General features: G+C 63.1%; 1 protein-coding gene across 1 annotated transcript in view; it reads right to left on the bottom strand.

Moving 5' to 3' along the window:
- PTSG_11840 (uncharacterized protein) overlaps positions 1-14,268 on the bottom strand; it is a gene marked incomplete at both ends in the record, with an annotated part of 40,737 nt that overhangs the window by 18,369 nt on the left and 8,100 nt on the right. The window contains one exon of the mRNA XM_004996562.1: positions 220-14,253. Coding sequence (XP_004996619.1) covers positions 220-14,253 — 14,034 coding nt within the window. The remainder of the gene's footprint in view (positions 1-219; positions 14,254-14,268) is intronic.

Raw genomic sequence — 14,268 nt, 5'->3', positions numbered from 1 at the left:
CAAACAGCCCTCTTGCAGGAGATGTCGTCACACGTGTCGCTTCTGAGCCCTGACTCGGCTCCACACTGTCGATGCGTGAGTCCACAAATGTCCACAGCAAACCTTCCACAAAGCCGCCAACGTCACTTGTCACGCGCACCGCACCAGCACCGCTGCCTGCAGAGCAAATCACAACAACCGTGCTGTCATTGCCGTGCAGCAGCGTTGCAGGAACACCACCCAGGTCAACGCGTGCCACAGCGCTCCCTCCGCTCTGAAGCCGCTCGCCCTCAATCGTCACGAGCGTGCCCACGCGCCCAATAGCCGGGCGCACTGCAGTAATAACACCCAGCTCCAGGTAGCTGAACGTCACATTCGCCACAGTCTTCGCGCCCGTGTCCGCAATCAGCTCAATGTCTCCGCTCCCCGTGCCGTTGCTTGCTCGCAGCACAACATGCGTGTTGTTGCTGGACTCAATCACACGTGTTTCCACACCAGCAACCTGTACAGCAGCAATGGAGCTTCCGCCTCCAAGCAAACGCTCACCGGTCACAGTCACACGCGTGCCTTGTACGCCAGCAAGCGGCGACACGCCCGTCACTGCGCCCGCCCGCACGTATGTAAATGAGTCCGTGTCAGCATGCACCAAGGCTCCCGACGTCGACACAACCGTCACGTTGCCAGTCACAGGACCGACGACGCCACCAGGCAGCGCAGACGTAATCACAACCACTTCAGAAGAGGCTGCGCTCACAACTGTCGCAGAAACGCCCGCAAGCAGCACCTGGTCCACGCCGCTGCCAGACCCAAGCAGGTTGGTTCCGCTCAACGTGACCCGTGTGCCTTCCTGTCCGCTGCTCGGCACCACCGAGCTCACAGCGCCTGCTGTCACAAACGTCCACGCGTCGTCGGCGGTCACATATGCACCCGTGTCGGCCACAACTGTCACGTCAACAGGTGATGCACCAACCGCACGTGCTGGCGCCTCCGCAATTACTGTCGTGTCGTCTTCCGTGACAACGGGCGCCACTGCAGAGCCCAGAAGCACGCTCGTCACTGCTGCGCCACCGCAGCGCAAGCCCGTGCCCCTGATGGTCACCCGCGTGCCAACCTGCCCAGAGCCAGGCTGCACATCCGTAATCGTCGCTTGCGCAACGTACATCCATGCATTGGCTGCCAGCAGACGCGCGCCACCGACCGTCTCGATAAACACGTCGCCAAGCCCGGCTGTCGAGGAAGCACCAGCCACCACGACCAAACGCGTGTCGTTGGCGAACACCACAGTCGCGTTCACGCCGCCAAGCGTCACGCGGGCAGCGTCAGCCTCTTCTGCCAGCAGGCTTGCACCCGAAATCGTCACAACTGTGCCCTCGTGGCCGCTGGAAGGCGCCACCGCCGCCACACTGCCTGGGGCCGTGTACCGGAAGCCTGCAACCTCCAACACATGGGATCCGCTATCAGAGACAATGCTCACATTCACGAGTCCGCTGGGCCCAGACGCAGCAGGCACAGTGACGTCAATGGCAGTCTCAGATACCGCAGTGACAGCGCCTGTCACACCGCCGAACCGCACCTCTGCCGACGTTCCACCGCCAAGCAAATTGCTGCCCAAGAGGCGCACGCGCGTGCCAACCCGGCCAAACGACGGCGACACGTCTGTGATGTCGCCAGCAACGTTGTACGTAAAAGCGTCCAGCGCGGTGATGGTGGCTCCGCTGCTGCCCATCACCACCACCCGGCCTGTTTGCATCACAAACGGATCCACAGGCAAGCCCGCGCGCACCACAACAACCGTGTCGTTTTCGTGCACAATCTCTGTCGCCAGCACACCCACAAGGGTGACGCGAGTCACAGCGGCGCTTCCGCCTCGCAGGCCGCGACCGCTAATCGTCACCAGGTTGCCGGCAAATCCTTGCGCTGGCTGCACGTCCTCAATGGCACCGGCGTCGTCGTAGGTCCAGCCGTTGACCAGCTCAACAAAGGCACCACTCCCTGCAACCAGCATCACATCGCCAGTCGCTGGCGTGCTTGTGTTCGCCCGCACTGTCACGTTCACGTCCGATTGCGACAGCACCTGCGCTGGCACGCCAGCCAGCAGCACGCTCACAATCACGTCGCCCATCTGCAAGCCCTCGCCAACGATGGTCGTTTCCGTGCCAACCTGCCCGCTCGCCCGCGTCAAGTGCAGGATCTGCGCCTGCGGCACATACCGGAAGCCCGCCGCAAGCCGCACGACGGCACCGGTGTCCGACTCCACGACAACGTCGCCCGAGCCCCCAGCACCGCCGCTGCGCAGCACAGCCACAATCTCGCTGTCGCTCTGCGTCAGAACGTCATGCACCTCCACGCCTGCAAATGTCACAGACGCCACCTGGGATCCGCCGCCAAGCAAGCGCGCGCCAGACACAGTCACAACAGTGCCCTCGTGCCCGCTCGTTGGTGTCACGGCAGCAATCTCACCAGGCTCCAGATAGTCAAACGCGTCCGCTGCGACAATGCTAACGCCAAACGCGCTCACCACCTCCACGTCGCACCTAAGGGGTGGCACAAGTGTCGTGGCTGCGGGCACAACCACGTCCAATCGGCTGTCGCTCTGGTTTGTCACAGACGATGCCACGCCGCAAATCTCCACACGATCCACGGAGGCGCCGCCTGTAAAGAACCCAACGCCATCCAACCGCACACGCGTGCCTTCCTGGCCTTCCGCCGGCGACACGCTGCTGATGCGGCTGTACGTAAACCCGTCCTGCAACACAACATTCGAGCCCGTGTCGCTGGTCACCACAACGTCGCCTGCTGTCGTGCCGCGGTTGGCAGTGACAATCACGTGAGTGGCGTTCGCTTGCTCCACGCTTGCGCTCACGCCGGCAAGCGTCACACCAGCCGCAGTCGAGCCGCCGCCAAGCAAGTTGGAGCCCCGGATGGTCACGAGCGTTCCTGCGACGCCGCCAGGTGGGAGCACACTGGAGATGGCGCCCTCAACCACATACGTCCATCGGCCCGTGCCCTCAATCAGCGCGCCCGTGTTGCTCTCGAGCACAACATCAACGGCCTCAGCAGCCGTATTGTTGCGGCTGCCAGCCACAAACTGCACCAGGTTGCACGTGGATGTCGGCTTGAGGCTGGCGGCGACACCGCCCAGTGTCACCGCAACAATCGCCGTACCGCCACCGCACAGGTTCGAGCCAGACAGCGACACCGCTGTCCCGCGCTGGCCTTGTGCCGGTAGCAGGTCTGCAACCGAGCCTTCAACCAAGTACGTAAATGCACCTGCAGCGGCCACCTGCGCACCAGACCTCGACGTCAGCACCACGTCCACGGGCGTCGCAACGGCGACGCTCAGCCGCTCCACGCGCACAACAACGCTGCTGCTGTTCTCCGAAACGATGTGCCCAGCAACACCACCGAGCGTCACGCTCATCACCGTCGGGCCATGGCCGCGCAGGTTGCTGCCCTTGATGGTGACGTACGTGCCTCGGTGTCCACTGTTCGGAACAATCGCAGACACCGCACCAGGGGCGCGGTACTCAAATGCCGTTGGTGTAGACACCGCCGTGGCACCGTTGGACGCAATAATCGTCACAGGCCCGGACTTGCTGCCGCCAAAGGCGCTCGCTGCAACGACAACGCTTGTGTCACTCTCAGACAGGACATTCGCAGCCTCGCCGGCCAGTAACACCACCGCAACGCCGCTACCGTGCCCGCGAAGCAGTGTCCCGTTGATTGTGACAACTGTACCTTTCTGGCCGTGCCTTGGTGTCACAGACGTGATGTGCGATGCATCCAGGTATCGCCAAGCAAGGGCATCAACAGACACGGCGCCGGAGTCACTCGTGATCACCACGTCGCCGACGTCTCCAGCCGTGCCATTGCCAGCAGCGACAACAACTTCTGTGTCACTGCCACTCACCACCGTTGCTGCAACGCCCGCAAGCTCCACAGCCTGCACCGCCGCACCGCCGCCGAGCAGCCGCTGGCCCGTGATGGTCACGCGCGTTCCGTACTGCCCTTCTGCGGGCGTCACTGCCGCGATCATGGACGTGCTCAGGTACGTGAAGCCATTCACGGCGCGAGTGCGTGCGCCATTGTCTGCCCGCACGACCACATCGCCAAGCTGGCTCGCTCCGCCGTTGGACCGCAGTCGCGCAACCACAAGCGTATCGCTCTCGCTCACAACCTCGGCCTCTGTGCCGCACACCTCAACGAACGTGATCCTGCCAGGGAGGCTGCCCAGCAGACGCACGCCACTGACGGTGACCAGCGTGCCTTCTTGCCCAGACGCCGGCACAACAGAGTTGATCACACTCGGCACTGCGTACTGCCAGCCGTTCACAACTCGCAGCAGGGCACCTGTGTCTCCGCGCGCGACCACGTCGCCCACCACAGACGCGTTCTTCGCGCCAGCAACAACCCGCACAAACGTGTCGTTGCTCTGCACAACGCGCTCAACAGCAACGCCAGCAAGTGAGGCATCCACAATGGCGCTGCCGCCACCAAGCAGGTGCTGGCCTCGCAACTCAACGAAAACGCCCTCCTGCCCGCTTGTGGGCTGCACAGAGTCAATCACAGCTGCAGCAAGATACTGCCAGGTCACGCTTGCGTTCACTCGTGCGCCTGTGTCAGAGACAAGCTGCACGTCGCCCACAGGCGTGACGCCTGCCGGTGCCACCTCGGCCTCGAGAACGACGGTTGTGTCGTTGCTGTCGACAATGCGCGCGGTTGTCACGCCAGCCACGGTTGCCTGCGCAATACGCCCACCGCCCTGCAGCAGGCCTTGGCCTCGCACGGTCACCCGTGTTCCAGCCCGGCCCTGCTGGGGCGCCACATCCAGCACCTCTGCCGGTGCAACATACGACCACACGCTGGGACGAGCAACCACAGATCCCTGCTGCCCCACAACCTGCACGCTCTCCGTACCGGTTGCTCCGCTGCTGGGCCCAGCCACAGCAACCACGCGCGTGTCGTTCTCAGACACCACATCGAGCGCAGACACGCCGCCAAGCACGACGTCAACCACGGCAGACGAGCCGCCGCGGAGCGACCTGCCCTCAATTGTCACCACAGTGCCCAGCTGGCCCGACGACGGCGACACGCTCACAATCTCGCCAGGGGCCACGTAGTCGAACAGGCCCGTGCTGGACACCACCGTTGCGTTGGTGTCTGCACGCACCACCACGTCACCCAGTGTCACCGCCTGCGCCTGAAGCTCAGCGACGACAACCACGACGCTGTTGTTTGCGCTCACCACATTGGCAGTCACAACACCAGCAAGGGCAACGTCGGCAACGCTGTCGCCGCCGCCCAGCAGCCGCACGCCGCGGATGGTCACAACCGTACCACCGTGGCCCACATCCGGGTTGACAGAGTGCACCACGCCGTTGTCCAGAGCCGTCCACGCGGCCGGGGCAGACACCACCGACCCCGTGTCAGACTCGACCTCAACATCATGCACGCCAAGCGTGACGCGGCCGGGGTAAACCACAACGACAGCTGTCGCAGTGCTTTCCACGATGTGTGCACGCACATCTCCCAGGGACACGCGCACCGCGCGCGTGCCCTCGCCAAGCAGTCGCGTGCCTTGGATGGTGACGCGCGTCCCACGCTGTCCAGAGCCTGGCACTACGGCATCAACGACACCAGCCGTGTTGTACGCCCACGCGTTCACGAGCTCGGCACGGCCTCCCGTGTCTGCTGTCACGACCACGTCGCCTGTCAAGGTCACAGCCGATGGCCCCGCACGCGCACGCACAAACGTATCGTTGCCCGAGATCACCTCAGCCGCAACGCCAGCCAAGCTCACCGCCGCCACTGCACTGCCACCGGACAGAAGGCGCTCGCCAACAATGTCAACAAACGTGCCGCCCTGGCCGCTCGCAGGCTGCACAGAAGCAATGCTGCTGCCAGCAAGGTATGTGTAGTTCACAGAAGGGGTGCCCACAGCGCGACCGCCTGTCTCCGCAGCCACCAGGACAGCCGGGCCGGTGGCGCCGCTGCCCTGAGCGCTCGACACCGTCACCACGCTGTTGTTGCTGGAAAGAATGGCCTCTGCAGGCACGCCGGCGAGCGTCACCAGCTGCAGCGCTTCGCCACCGGCCAGCAGGTTGCTGCCGCGGATCGTCACCACAGTGCCCAGCTGTCCGCTGCTCGGCTCAATCTCACCCACCACGGGCGTGGCGATGTAGTCCCAGAAGTTGAGCCGCTGCACCACAGCGCCGGTATCAGCTGTGAGCACGATGGCGCCCATGCGTTGCGCGCCTGAGGCTGCTGTTACGATGACCACTTCGTTGCTCTGGTGATCAATCGAGTCCACAGGCACTCCCGCAAGCGTGACTCGTGCGAGCGTCGAGGCGCCGCCCAGCAAAGATGCGCCCGTGATTGTGACGCGAGTACCAGCGGTACCCGACGCAGGGGATGCACGTTGGATGAATCCAGGTTCAACGTACGTCCAAGCAGCGCCACGAGCCACTGTAGCGCCCGTTTCAGACACGATGACCACATCTCCTGAACTCTGGGCACCAGGCCCTGCTGTCACCACCACATCTGTGGCGTTGCTGGAGAGCACGAGCGCAGAGCTACCAGCAAGCATGACTGACACGGCAGTGGTTCCACCCCCGAGGAGGCTCGTGCCCTGAATTGTGACCAGCGTCCCTTGGTGGCCCGATGCGGGGTTGACCGAAGCGACGCGCCCAGCCTGCACGTAGGACCACGTGTCGTTCAAGGTCACAACCGCCCCGGTGTCAGCCACGATGCGAATTGGCTCTGGCGATGCTGACACGTTTCCAGCCTTTGCGGTGACGACGACTGCGTGCACGGTTTGTGTGATGACCTGTGCTTGCGTCGCACCAAGGTACACGCTGACAATGCGCGAGCCACCACCAAAGAGACGCACCCCAGAGATGCCCACGCGGGTTCCCGCCTGACCTGACAGAGGAAACACGGACGAAATGACGCCCGGGCGCAGGTATGTGAAGCTCGAAGCAGCAACGACCTCTGCACCGTTGTCAGCCACGAGCACTATGTCCGAGATGACGGGATGCTGATCCAGTGTAAAGCGATTGCTTGATCGGCCAGCAACGACGACGACTTCGTCGTTAGATGCGCTCACAATCTGGGCAGCCACACCACCAATGTAGGTGTACGCCAAGGCTGTGCCGTTGCCCAGCAGCCTCTCGCCACGGATCGTCACGAGGGTGCCTTCTTGACCAGAGGCTGGGCCAACGGCTTGGATGTCACCCGGTGGGACAAAGTCAAACTGCACGGTGGCGGTCTCAACGCGAGCGCCCGTGTCAGCAACGAGCACGATCCTTACGGAGGTCCCCGCCGCTCCGCTGCTGGTGGGTCTGATGACAACCTGGGAGTTGCCCTCACTGACCACGGTTGCCGGAACATTGCCGACCCAAGCAGACACAACCTCATTCCCGGAGCCACGCAGGCGATTGCCGTTGACGGTGATGCGCGTTCCGCGTTGGCCCGAGCCTGGCATCAAAGACGTGATGTTGCCCTCCAGGCGTGCGGTGAACAGGTTTGAGCTGGACACAACAGCACCAGAGTCTGCGACGAGCTGGATTGAATGCTGTCCCGGAAGGAGACGCGGGGCAATTACAACGGCCATGGAGTTGTTGGATGCCAGCACGTCCAGTGCACTCACACCGCCAAATGATGCGTTGACGATGCGACTGCCGCCGCCCAATATGTTGGTGCCCGTCACCGTCACCCTGGTGTGGCGCTGTCCATAGGCTGGGGTAGCCGCGGTCACCACACCTTGCTCAAGGTACGTGAAGTTGATCATTGCATTTGACACAAGCGATCCTGCTTCGCCAACGACCACAACAGGGCCTTGCAATGGATGCGCCATGGCGGCTGTTGCTCTCAGAACCACGACGTCATTGGACTCCACCACAACCGTTGCTTCGACTCCGGCAATGGTTGCCCGCGTGACAGCAGCCGAGCCACCACGCAGGCGAGCTCCGGTGACTGTCACCCGGGTGCCCGCTTGCCCTTGCAACGGCAAGACGCTTGCAATGGTTCCGGGCAGGAGGGCAGTGAAAGCGCTGGGGAAGGTCACTGTCGCGCCAGAGGAAGCGGTGAGCCTCAGGTCTGCAAATGCCACCGGCATCGCCACGAGGACCTGCACGAGGACGACAGTGTCATTCTCACGCACGACTCGCGCACTGCCCGGGGCACCCGCGAGTGTGGCCGAGACAACGCGGTCCGCGCCACCGCGCAGGCGAGAGCCATGCACGGTGATGATGGTGCCGTACTGCCCCATGGGCGGGGACACCGAGGTGATGTTGCTGGCAGGCAACACTTCAAAGGCCAAAGATGCGACCACGCGTGAACCGCGAGCACCCACGACCGTGACGTCCACGGCAGCAGCGGGTGAACCAGCGTCAGCGAGCACACACACGACAACAGAGTCGTTGCCCCGAAGCACAGAGCAAGGGACTGAGTTGCCCATCACAACCTCCCGAGCGAAAGCAGAGCCACCAAGGAGGCCACTGCCCACGATGGTGATGCGAGTGCCGACCTGGCCGCTCTGGGGATCAACGCTCTGGATGACACCCGGCTGCAAGTAGGTCCACACATTCTCTGCCGTCACGGTGGCCCTGGTATCAGATGTGATGATGACATCAGAAAGGCCGGGCGGGCCCGCAAGGGCGTCAAGAACCACCTGTGTGTCATTGCCACTGATCACGCTGGACGTGTGCACGACTGAGCCCAGCGCCACACTGGCCACGCGGGAGCCACCGCCCAGCAGGCGAGAGCCAACAATGGTCACGCGGGTGCCGGCCTGCCCAGAGACAGGCTCGACAGCGGCAATCGCGCCCGGCGTGCTGAAGCTCCAGCCGTTGATGGCGACTAGGTAAGCACCATTGCTGGTGCGAATCACCACGTTGCCTTGACCGGGCGTGCCTGCCAGGGCACGAACAGTCACGTGCGTGTCGTTGAAGCCGATGACCTGCGCTCCAGTTCCCGCCAGGAGCACTTCCGTGACAGCGAGCGAACCCCCGAGGAGGCTGCGACCTAGCAGGGTAGTCTCAGTGCCCGCCTGTCCAGTTGCCCGCGTCAAACCATACAGTGTCATTGGCTCAACGTAGGTGAACACGTTCTCGCCAGTGACCCCCGCCAGCGTGTCGGACACAAGCGTCACATCCACGACTGCGCTTGAGTTGGAGAGGCCAGCCTCCACAACCACAACAGTGTCGTTGTAGGACAGGATGCGGTCCACAGCGATGTCACCGAGCAGGACACGCTCGAGGCGGCTTCCGCCGCCGAGCAAGCGCTCACCGCGCACTGTCACGCGGGTGCCCCGCTGGCCCTGCACCGGAACCACCGACGACACCACGCCGTCTCGGAGGTAGGTCCAAGCCACCGACTGCTGCACGGTCGTCGCGCCAGACGAAATGACCTGCACGTCCACCGGCACACCGACGAGAGAGCCTGTTCCAGCGCGAACAACCACGTGCGTGTTGTTCTCCGACAGGATTGTCGCAGCAACATCTCCCAGCCTCACTTGCGTCACGGAGCTGAAGCCGAGGCGCAGGCCTTGCCCAGCGACTGTGACCGCAGTGCCAAACTGGCCTGAAGCCGGCGTCACGCTTGAGATGCGACTAAACTCCCAACCGCCACGAGACACGGCAAAGCTGCCGTCATCCGCCGTGACCACAACATCCCCCTGGCCAGAGCCGGATGGCGCCTCAACAACAATCTGGGTGGCAGATTGGGTGCGAATGCTCGCGCCCACGCCACCCAGGGACACTGTCGACACGCTGCTGCCGGTGCATGGGAACCCGGTGCCCGTGATCGTCACAAGCGTTCCCGCCTGCCCAGAAGGGGGCGACACGTCTGTCACGCCACACGGCTCGGTGTACGTCCACATACCCGAGCGGCTCACCACAGCTCCCGTGTCAGCGATGAGCACAATGTCACCGCTGGACGGCTCGGAGCCGTTACCAGCAGCGAGCGTGACCGCAAAGGCCGATGAAGACCGGATCGTTGCCTCAACACCACCGAGGAACGCTTGGTCCACGCGAATGCCGCCGCCAAGCAGGCGCAGCCCCGAAACGACCACGCGCGTGCCTTGCTGGCCAGACCCGGGCTCAACGGAATTGATCACGCCGGCATCCAGATATTCAAATGCAAGCACGCCGCCGACCGAAGCAAAAGCACCCGAGCTCGCCTCAACTGTCACGGGAACGGATCCCGCCGAGGCGACGCCAGCAGCACAAACAACAGCCGTGTCATTCTCAGAGATGAGCGAGCAGGCCGCGCTTCCAAGAAGCACACCAGTCACCGCAGACGAGCCCAAGCGAAGGTTGGCCCCCAAAACAGTCACACGAGTGCCGCCTTGGCCAGAGCTTGGGCTCACACTTGTCACGGACAGCTGCGGGGTGAAGGTGAAGTTGAGCAGCGAGGTCGTCGTGGCTCCCGTGTCAGCAACAATCACAGTGGGGCCCACTTTGGCAACTGAGACAGGCGCACGAACCACCACACTCGATGGCGAGGACGTGACCACGTCCGCCTCCACGCCGGCCAGGAACACGCGTTCAGCAAACGCACCACCACCCAGGAGTTCGGTGCCAGACACAGTGACGTACGCGCCGGCTTGGCCAGAGGACGGCGTAATCGCTGTCACGTTTGGTTCGGCGATGACAGTGAAGGCACGCGCCACTGTGAAGTATGCGCCAGTGTTTGCCACGACCGTAATGTTCCGCACACCAGCGGCACCGCCAGGTGCAGAAACCTCAATGCCAGCTGCCGTCACGCGAGGGTCAGAGCCAGCCACGGCGTCAAACTGCACAGTCTGCACAGTGGCACCGCCGCCCAAAAGGCCTGTTCCATTGATGGTCACGCGCGTCCCAAATTGGCCTGACGCTGGCACAACTGTGTCGGGGTGTTGCGGCGCAATGTAGACAAACGCCTGAGATGATACAACCTCATACCCAGAGTCAGATCGCACCACGACGTCACCAACACGCGGCAGGGATGCCTGCGCACGAACGAGCGCAAACGTGTCGTTCGCGCTCAGGACCTCGGCTGGCACATCGGCCAATAGCACCTCCCGCAAACCAGAGCCATCGAGCAGCCGGTTCCCCGCAATCTCAACATACGTGCCACGCTGACCAAATGAAGGGGACACGCTTGCAATGAAACCCGCTGGCCGGAAGGTGAATGTGGTTGAGCTTTCGGCAGACAAAGCGCCCGTATTTGCAAGCACCACAACGGAGCCGGTCCGGATGGATGTCGAGTTCGACAACGGCGCACGTGCCACAACCACTGAGCTGTTGCTCGAGACAACGGCAGCCGGTAGGCCCGCCAGGAGAACGCGACTAGCACTTGAGCCACCGCTAAGCAGGTGCTCCCCAGAGATAGTCACAAGGGTACCAAGCTGCCCAAACAGAGGAGAGACAGTGTCGATGCGGCCCTGTCGCACATACGTGAAATTGACTCCGGTCGCTGCAGCCACAACGCCACCCGAAGATGCGCGCAGCCGGGGAGATCCAGCAGTGCCGTTTACGCCCAGGCCGGCCCGCACGATGACTTCCGACTCTGTGGCCGACTCGATCGACAGCACTTGCGTACCCGCCAGGGACACAGTCCGCAAATTCGATGCATGCGCAAGCAGCTGCGTCCCCGACAGCGTGACAAATGTGCCATACTGACCAGAAGACGGGGAAATGGCGGTCACCACGCCCGACGGTTCGGCCGTTGTGGACGAAGTGAACGTGATCACAGCACCCGAATCAGAAACCAGCGTCATCGAAGGACTGGCAACGGTGGCAGCAAAGTTACCAGCCACAGACACAACAACTGTCGTATCATTGCTCGACAGCACCGTACAAGGAACCCCAGCCATCGAAGCAGAGGCAATGATAGCACCACCCTGAAGCAGGTTGGACCCAGTCACAGTCACGCGAGTGCCGAACTGGGCTCGAGCAGGGCGTGTGATGTCAACAGCACCAGCCGGCACGTACGTCCAGTTCACGGATGACGACACGAAAGCTCCGAAGTTGTTGCGTACAACGGCAGGAGAAGACCGCCCCGACAATGCCCCACTGGCATGGGCAACAACAAAGCTGTCATTGACAAGCGAAACAGATACAGCAGGGATGCCAGCAAGGAACACCTCACGCACGGCGCCACCCATGGAGAGGTTGTTGCCGCGGATGGTGACCACGGTGCCGGCCTGACCAGATGTCGGCGCCACAGACGAGATGACTGCCGGGGCAACGTACGCCCACAGGCCAGACCCGGTTGTCACAGCACCAGTGTCCGCCACCAGCGTCACATTTCCACCAGCGAGCGCGCTGCCGCTTGCACCGGCAGACACCACAGCCACAGTGTCGTTGGCCCAGGCAATCTCCGTCGCCAGCACACCCCCAAGCTCAACAGAGGCAAGCGCAGCACCGCCACCAAGCAAGCGCTGCCCGGTGATCGTCACGCGCGTCCCGCCATGGCCGCTGCTCGGCTGCACCGAGCCAATGGCGCCGCGCTCCAGCTGCGTCCACACAGCGCCGCCAGTCACACGCGAGCCGTTGCTTGCAGTCAGCACAACCGGCCCCGTGCTCGCAGGGCCGTCTCCAGCAGTCACCACGACGTGCGTCCGGTTGAAGCTCAGAATCGCCGCCGCCTGCACGCCGCCAAGCGTCACCGCCTCCAACGCTGTCTCATGGCCCAGCAGCTCCATGCCCTCAATCACAACCTGCGTGCCAGCCTGTCCACTCACAGGTAACACGCTCGCAACCATGCCAGGTGCCAGGTACTCAAACAGGCCCGCAGATGTGTTCACAACTGCGCCCGTGTCCGCCCACAGCGTCACGCCAACAGGCCCAAAGGTCACTGCTGCGCCAGCCCTGACAACCACCCGAGCATCACTCGACGATACAACAGCTTCGGCAGCAGTTGCACCAAGCACCGCTCGCGCAATCGTCTCGCCGCCGCCCAGCAGCCGCTCGCCCACAATCGTCACAAACGTGCCTTCCTGGCCGCGCTCGGGGGCAACGCCCACAATGCGCCCAGGCTCAAGCAGCGTAAATGCGTCCCCGGCTTCAACCGTGGCACCGCTCGCCGACACAATGCGCACATCACCCAGCCCTTGCACCGACGTCAGAGGCACGACAAACGCGATGAGCGCATCGCTGGCAAACGTTACCTGCTCAACCTCAACGCCATGGACAGACAGTGAGGAGAGCGCGCTTCCGCCACCAAGCAGGTTGAACCCGGTCAGTTCAACCACGGTGCCAGCCTGCCCGCTGCTCGGGGAAAGCGTCGAAATGCGTCCGGGAATCTGGTACGCAAACGCGCTCTCCAGCCGCGCAAACGCACCAGTATCGCTGTACACCACGACAGGCCCGGCTGCCCGCTCACGGCTTGGGGACGCGACAACCACAATCTGGGTCGCGCTCTGCGCCACAAGCGACGCCTCAACGCCAGCAAGGGTCACCCGCTCAACAGCAGCGCCGCCACCAAGAAGGTTCGTGCCCGTGATGGTCACGCGAGTGCCTACCTGCCCACTCGATGGCGAAACCGCAGCGATGGTCGCCGGCTCCGCATACGTGAACGTCTGTGAAGACACAACCCGCGCTCCGCTCTCTGCAACCACCACGACAGCACCGCTTGTACCAGCAGGCGCGCTGCCAAGCTCAACCACGGCAAAGTAGTCAAGAATTGGGCTGCGCAGCGTTGCCGCAACACCTGCCACGGTCACAGAGGCCACGCCCGTCGCGCCCCCAAACAGCCCACTCCCGTGGATGCGTACAACGGTGCCTTCTTGGCCCTGACTCGGCTCCACACTGTCGATGCGTGAGTCCACAAATGTCCACAGCAAACCTTCCACAAAGCCGCCAACGTCACTTGTCACGCGCACCGCACCAGCACCGCTGCCTGCAGAGCAAATCACAACAACCGTGCTGTCATTGCCGTGCAGCAGCGTTGCAGGAACACCACCCAGGTCAACGCGTGCCACAGCGCTCCCTCCGCTCTGAAGCCGCTCGCCCTCAATCGTCACGAGCGTGCCCACGCGCCCAATAGCCGGGCGCACTGCAGTAATAACACCCAGCTCCAGGTAGCTGAACGTCACATTCGCCACAGTCTTCGCGCCCGTGTCCGCAATCAGCTCAATGTCTCCGCTCCCCGTGCCGTTGCTTGCTCGCAGCACAACATGCGTGTTGTTGCTGGACTCAATCACACGTGTTTCCACACCAGCAACCTGTACAGCAGCAATGGAGCTTCCGCCTCCAAGCAAACGCTCACCGGTCACAGTCACACGCGTGCCTTGTACGCCAGCAA

This window comes from Salpingoeca rosetta (genome assembly GCF_000188695.1).
Source record: "Salpingoeca rosetta unplaced genomic scaffold supercont1.5, whole genome shotgun sequence".
NCBI lineage: Eukaryota > Choanoflagellata > Craspedida > Salpingoecidae > Salpingoeca > Salpingoeca rosetta.
This window is presented reverse-complemented; position numbering and strand designations above follow the sequence as displayed.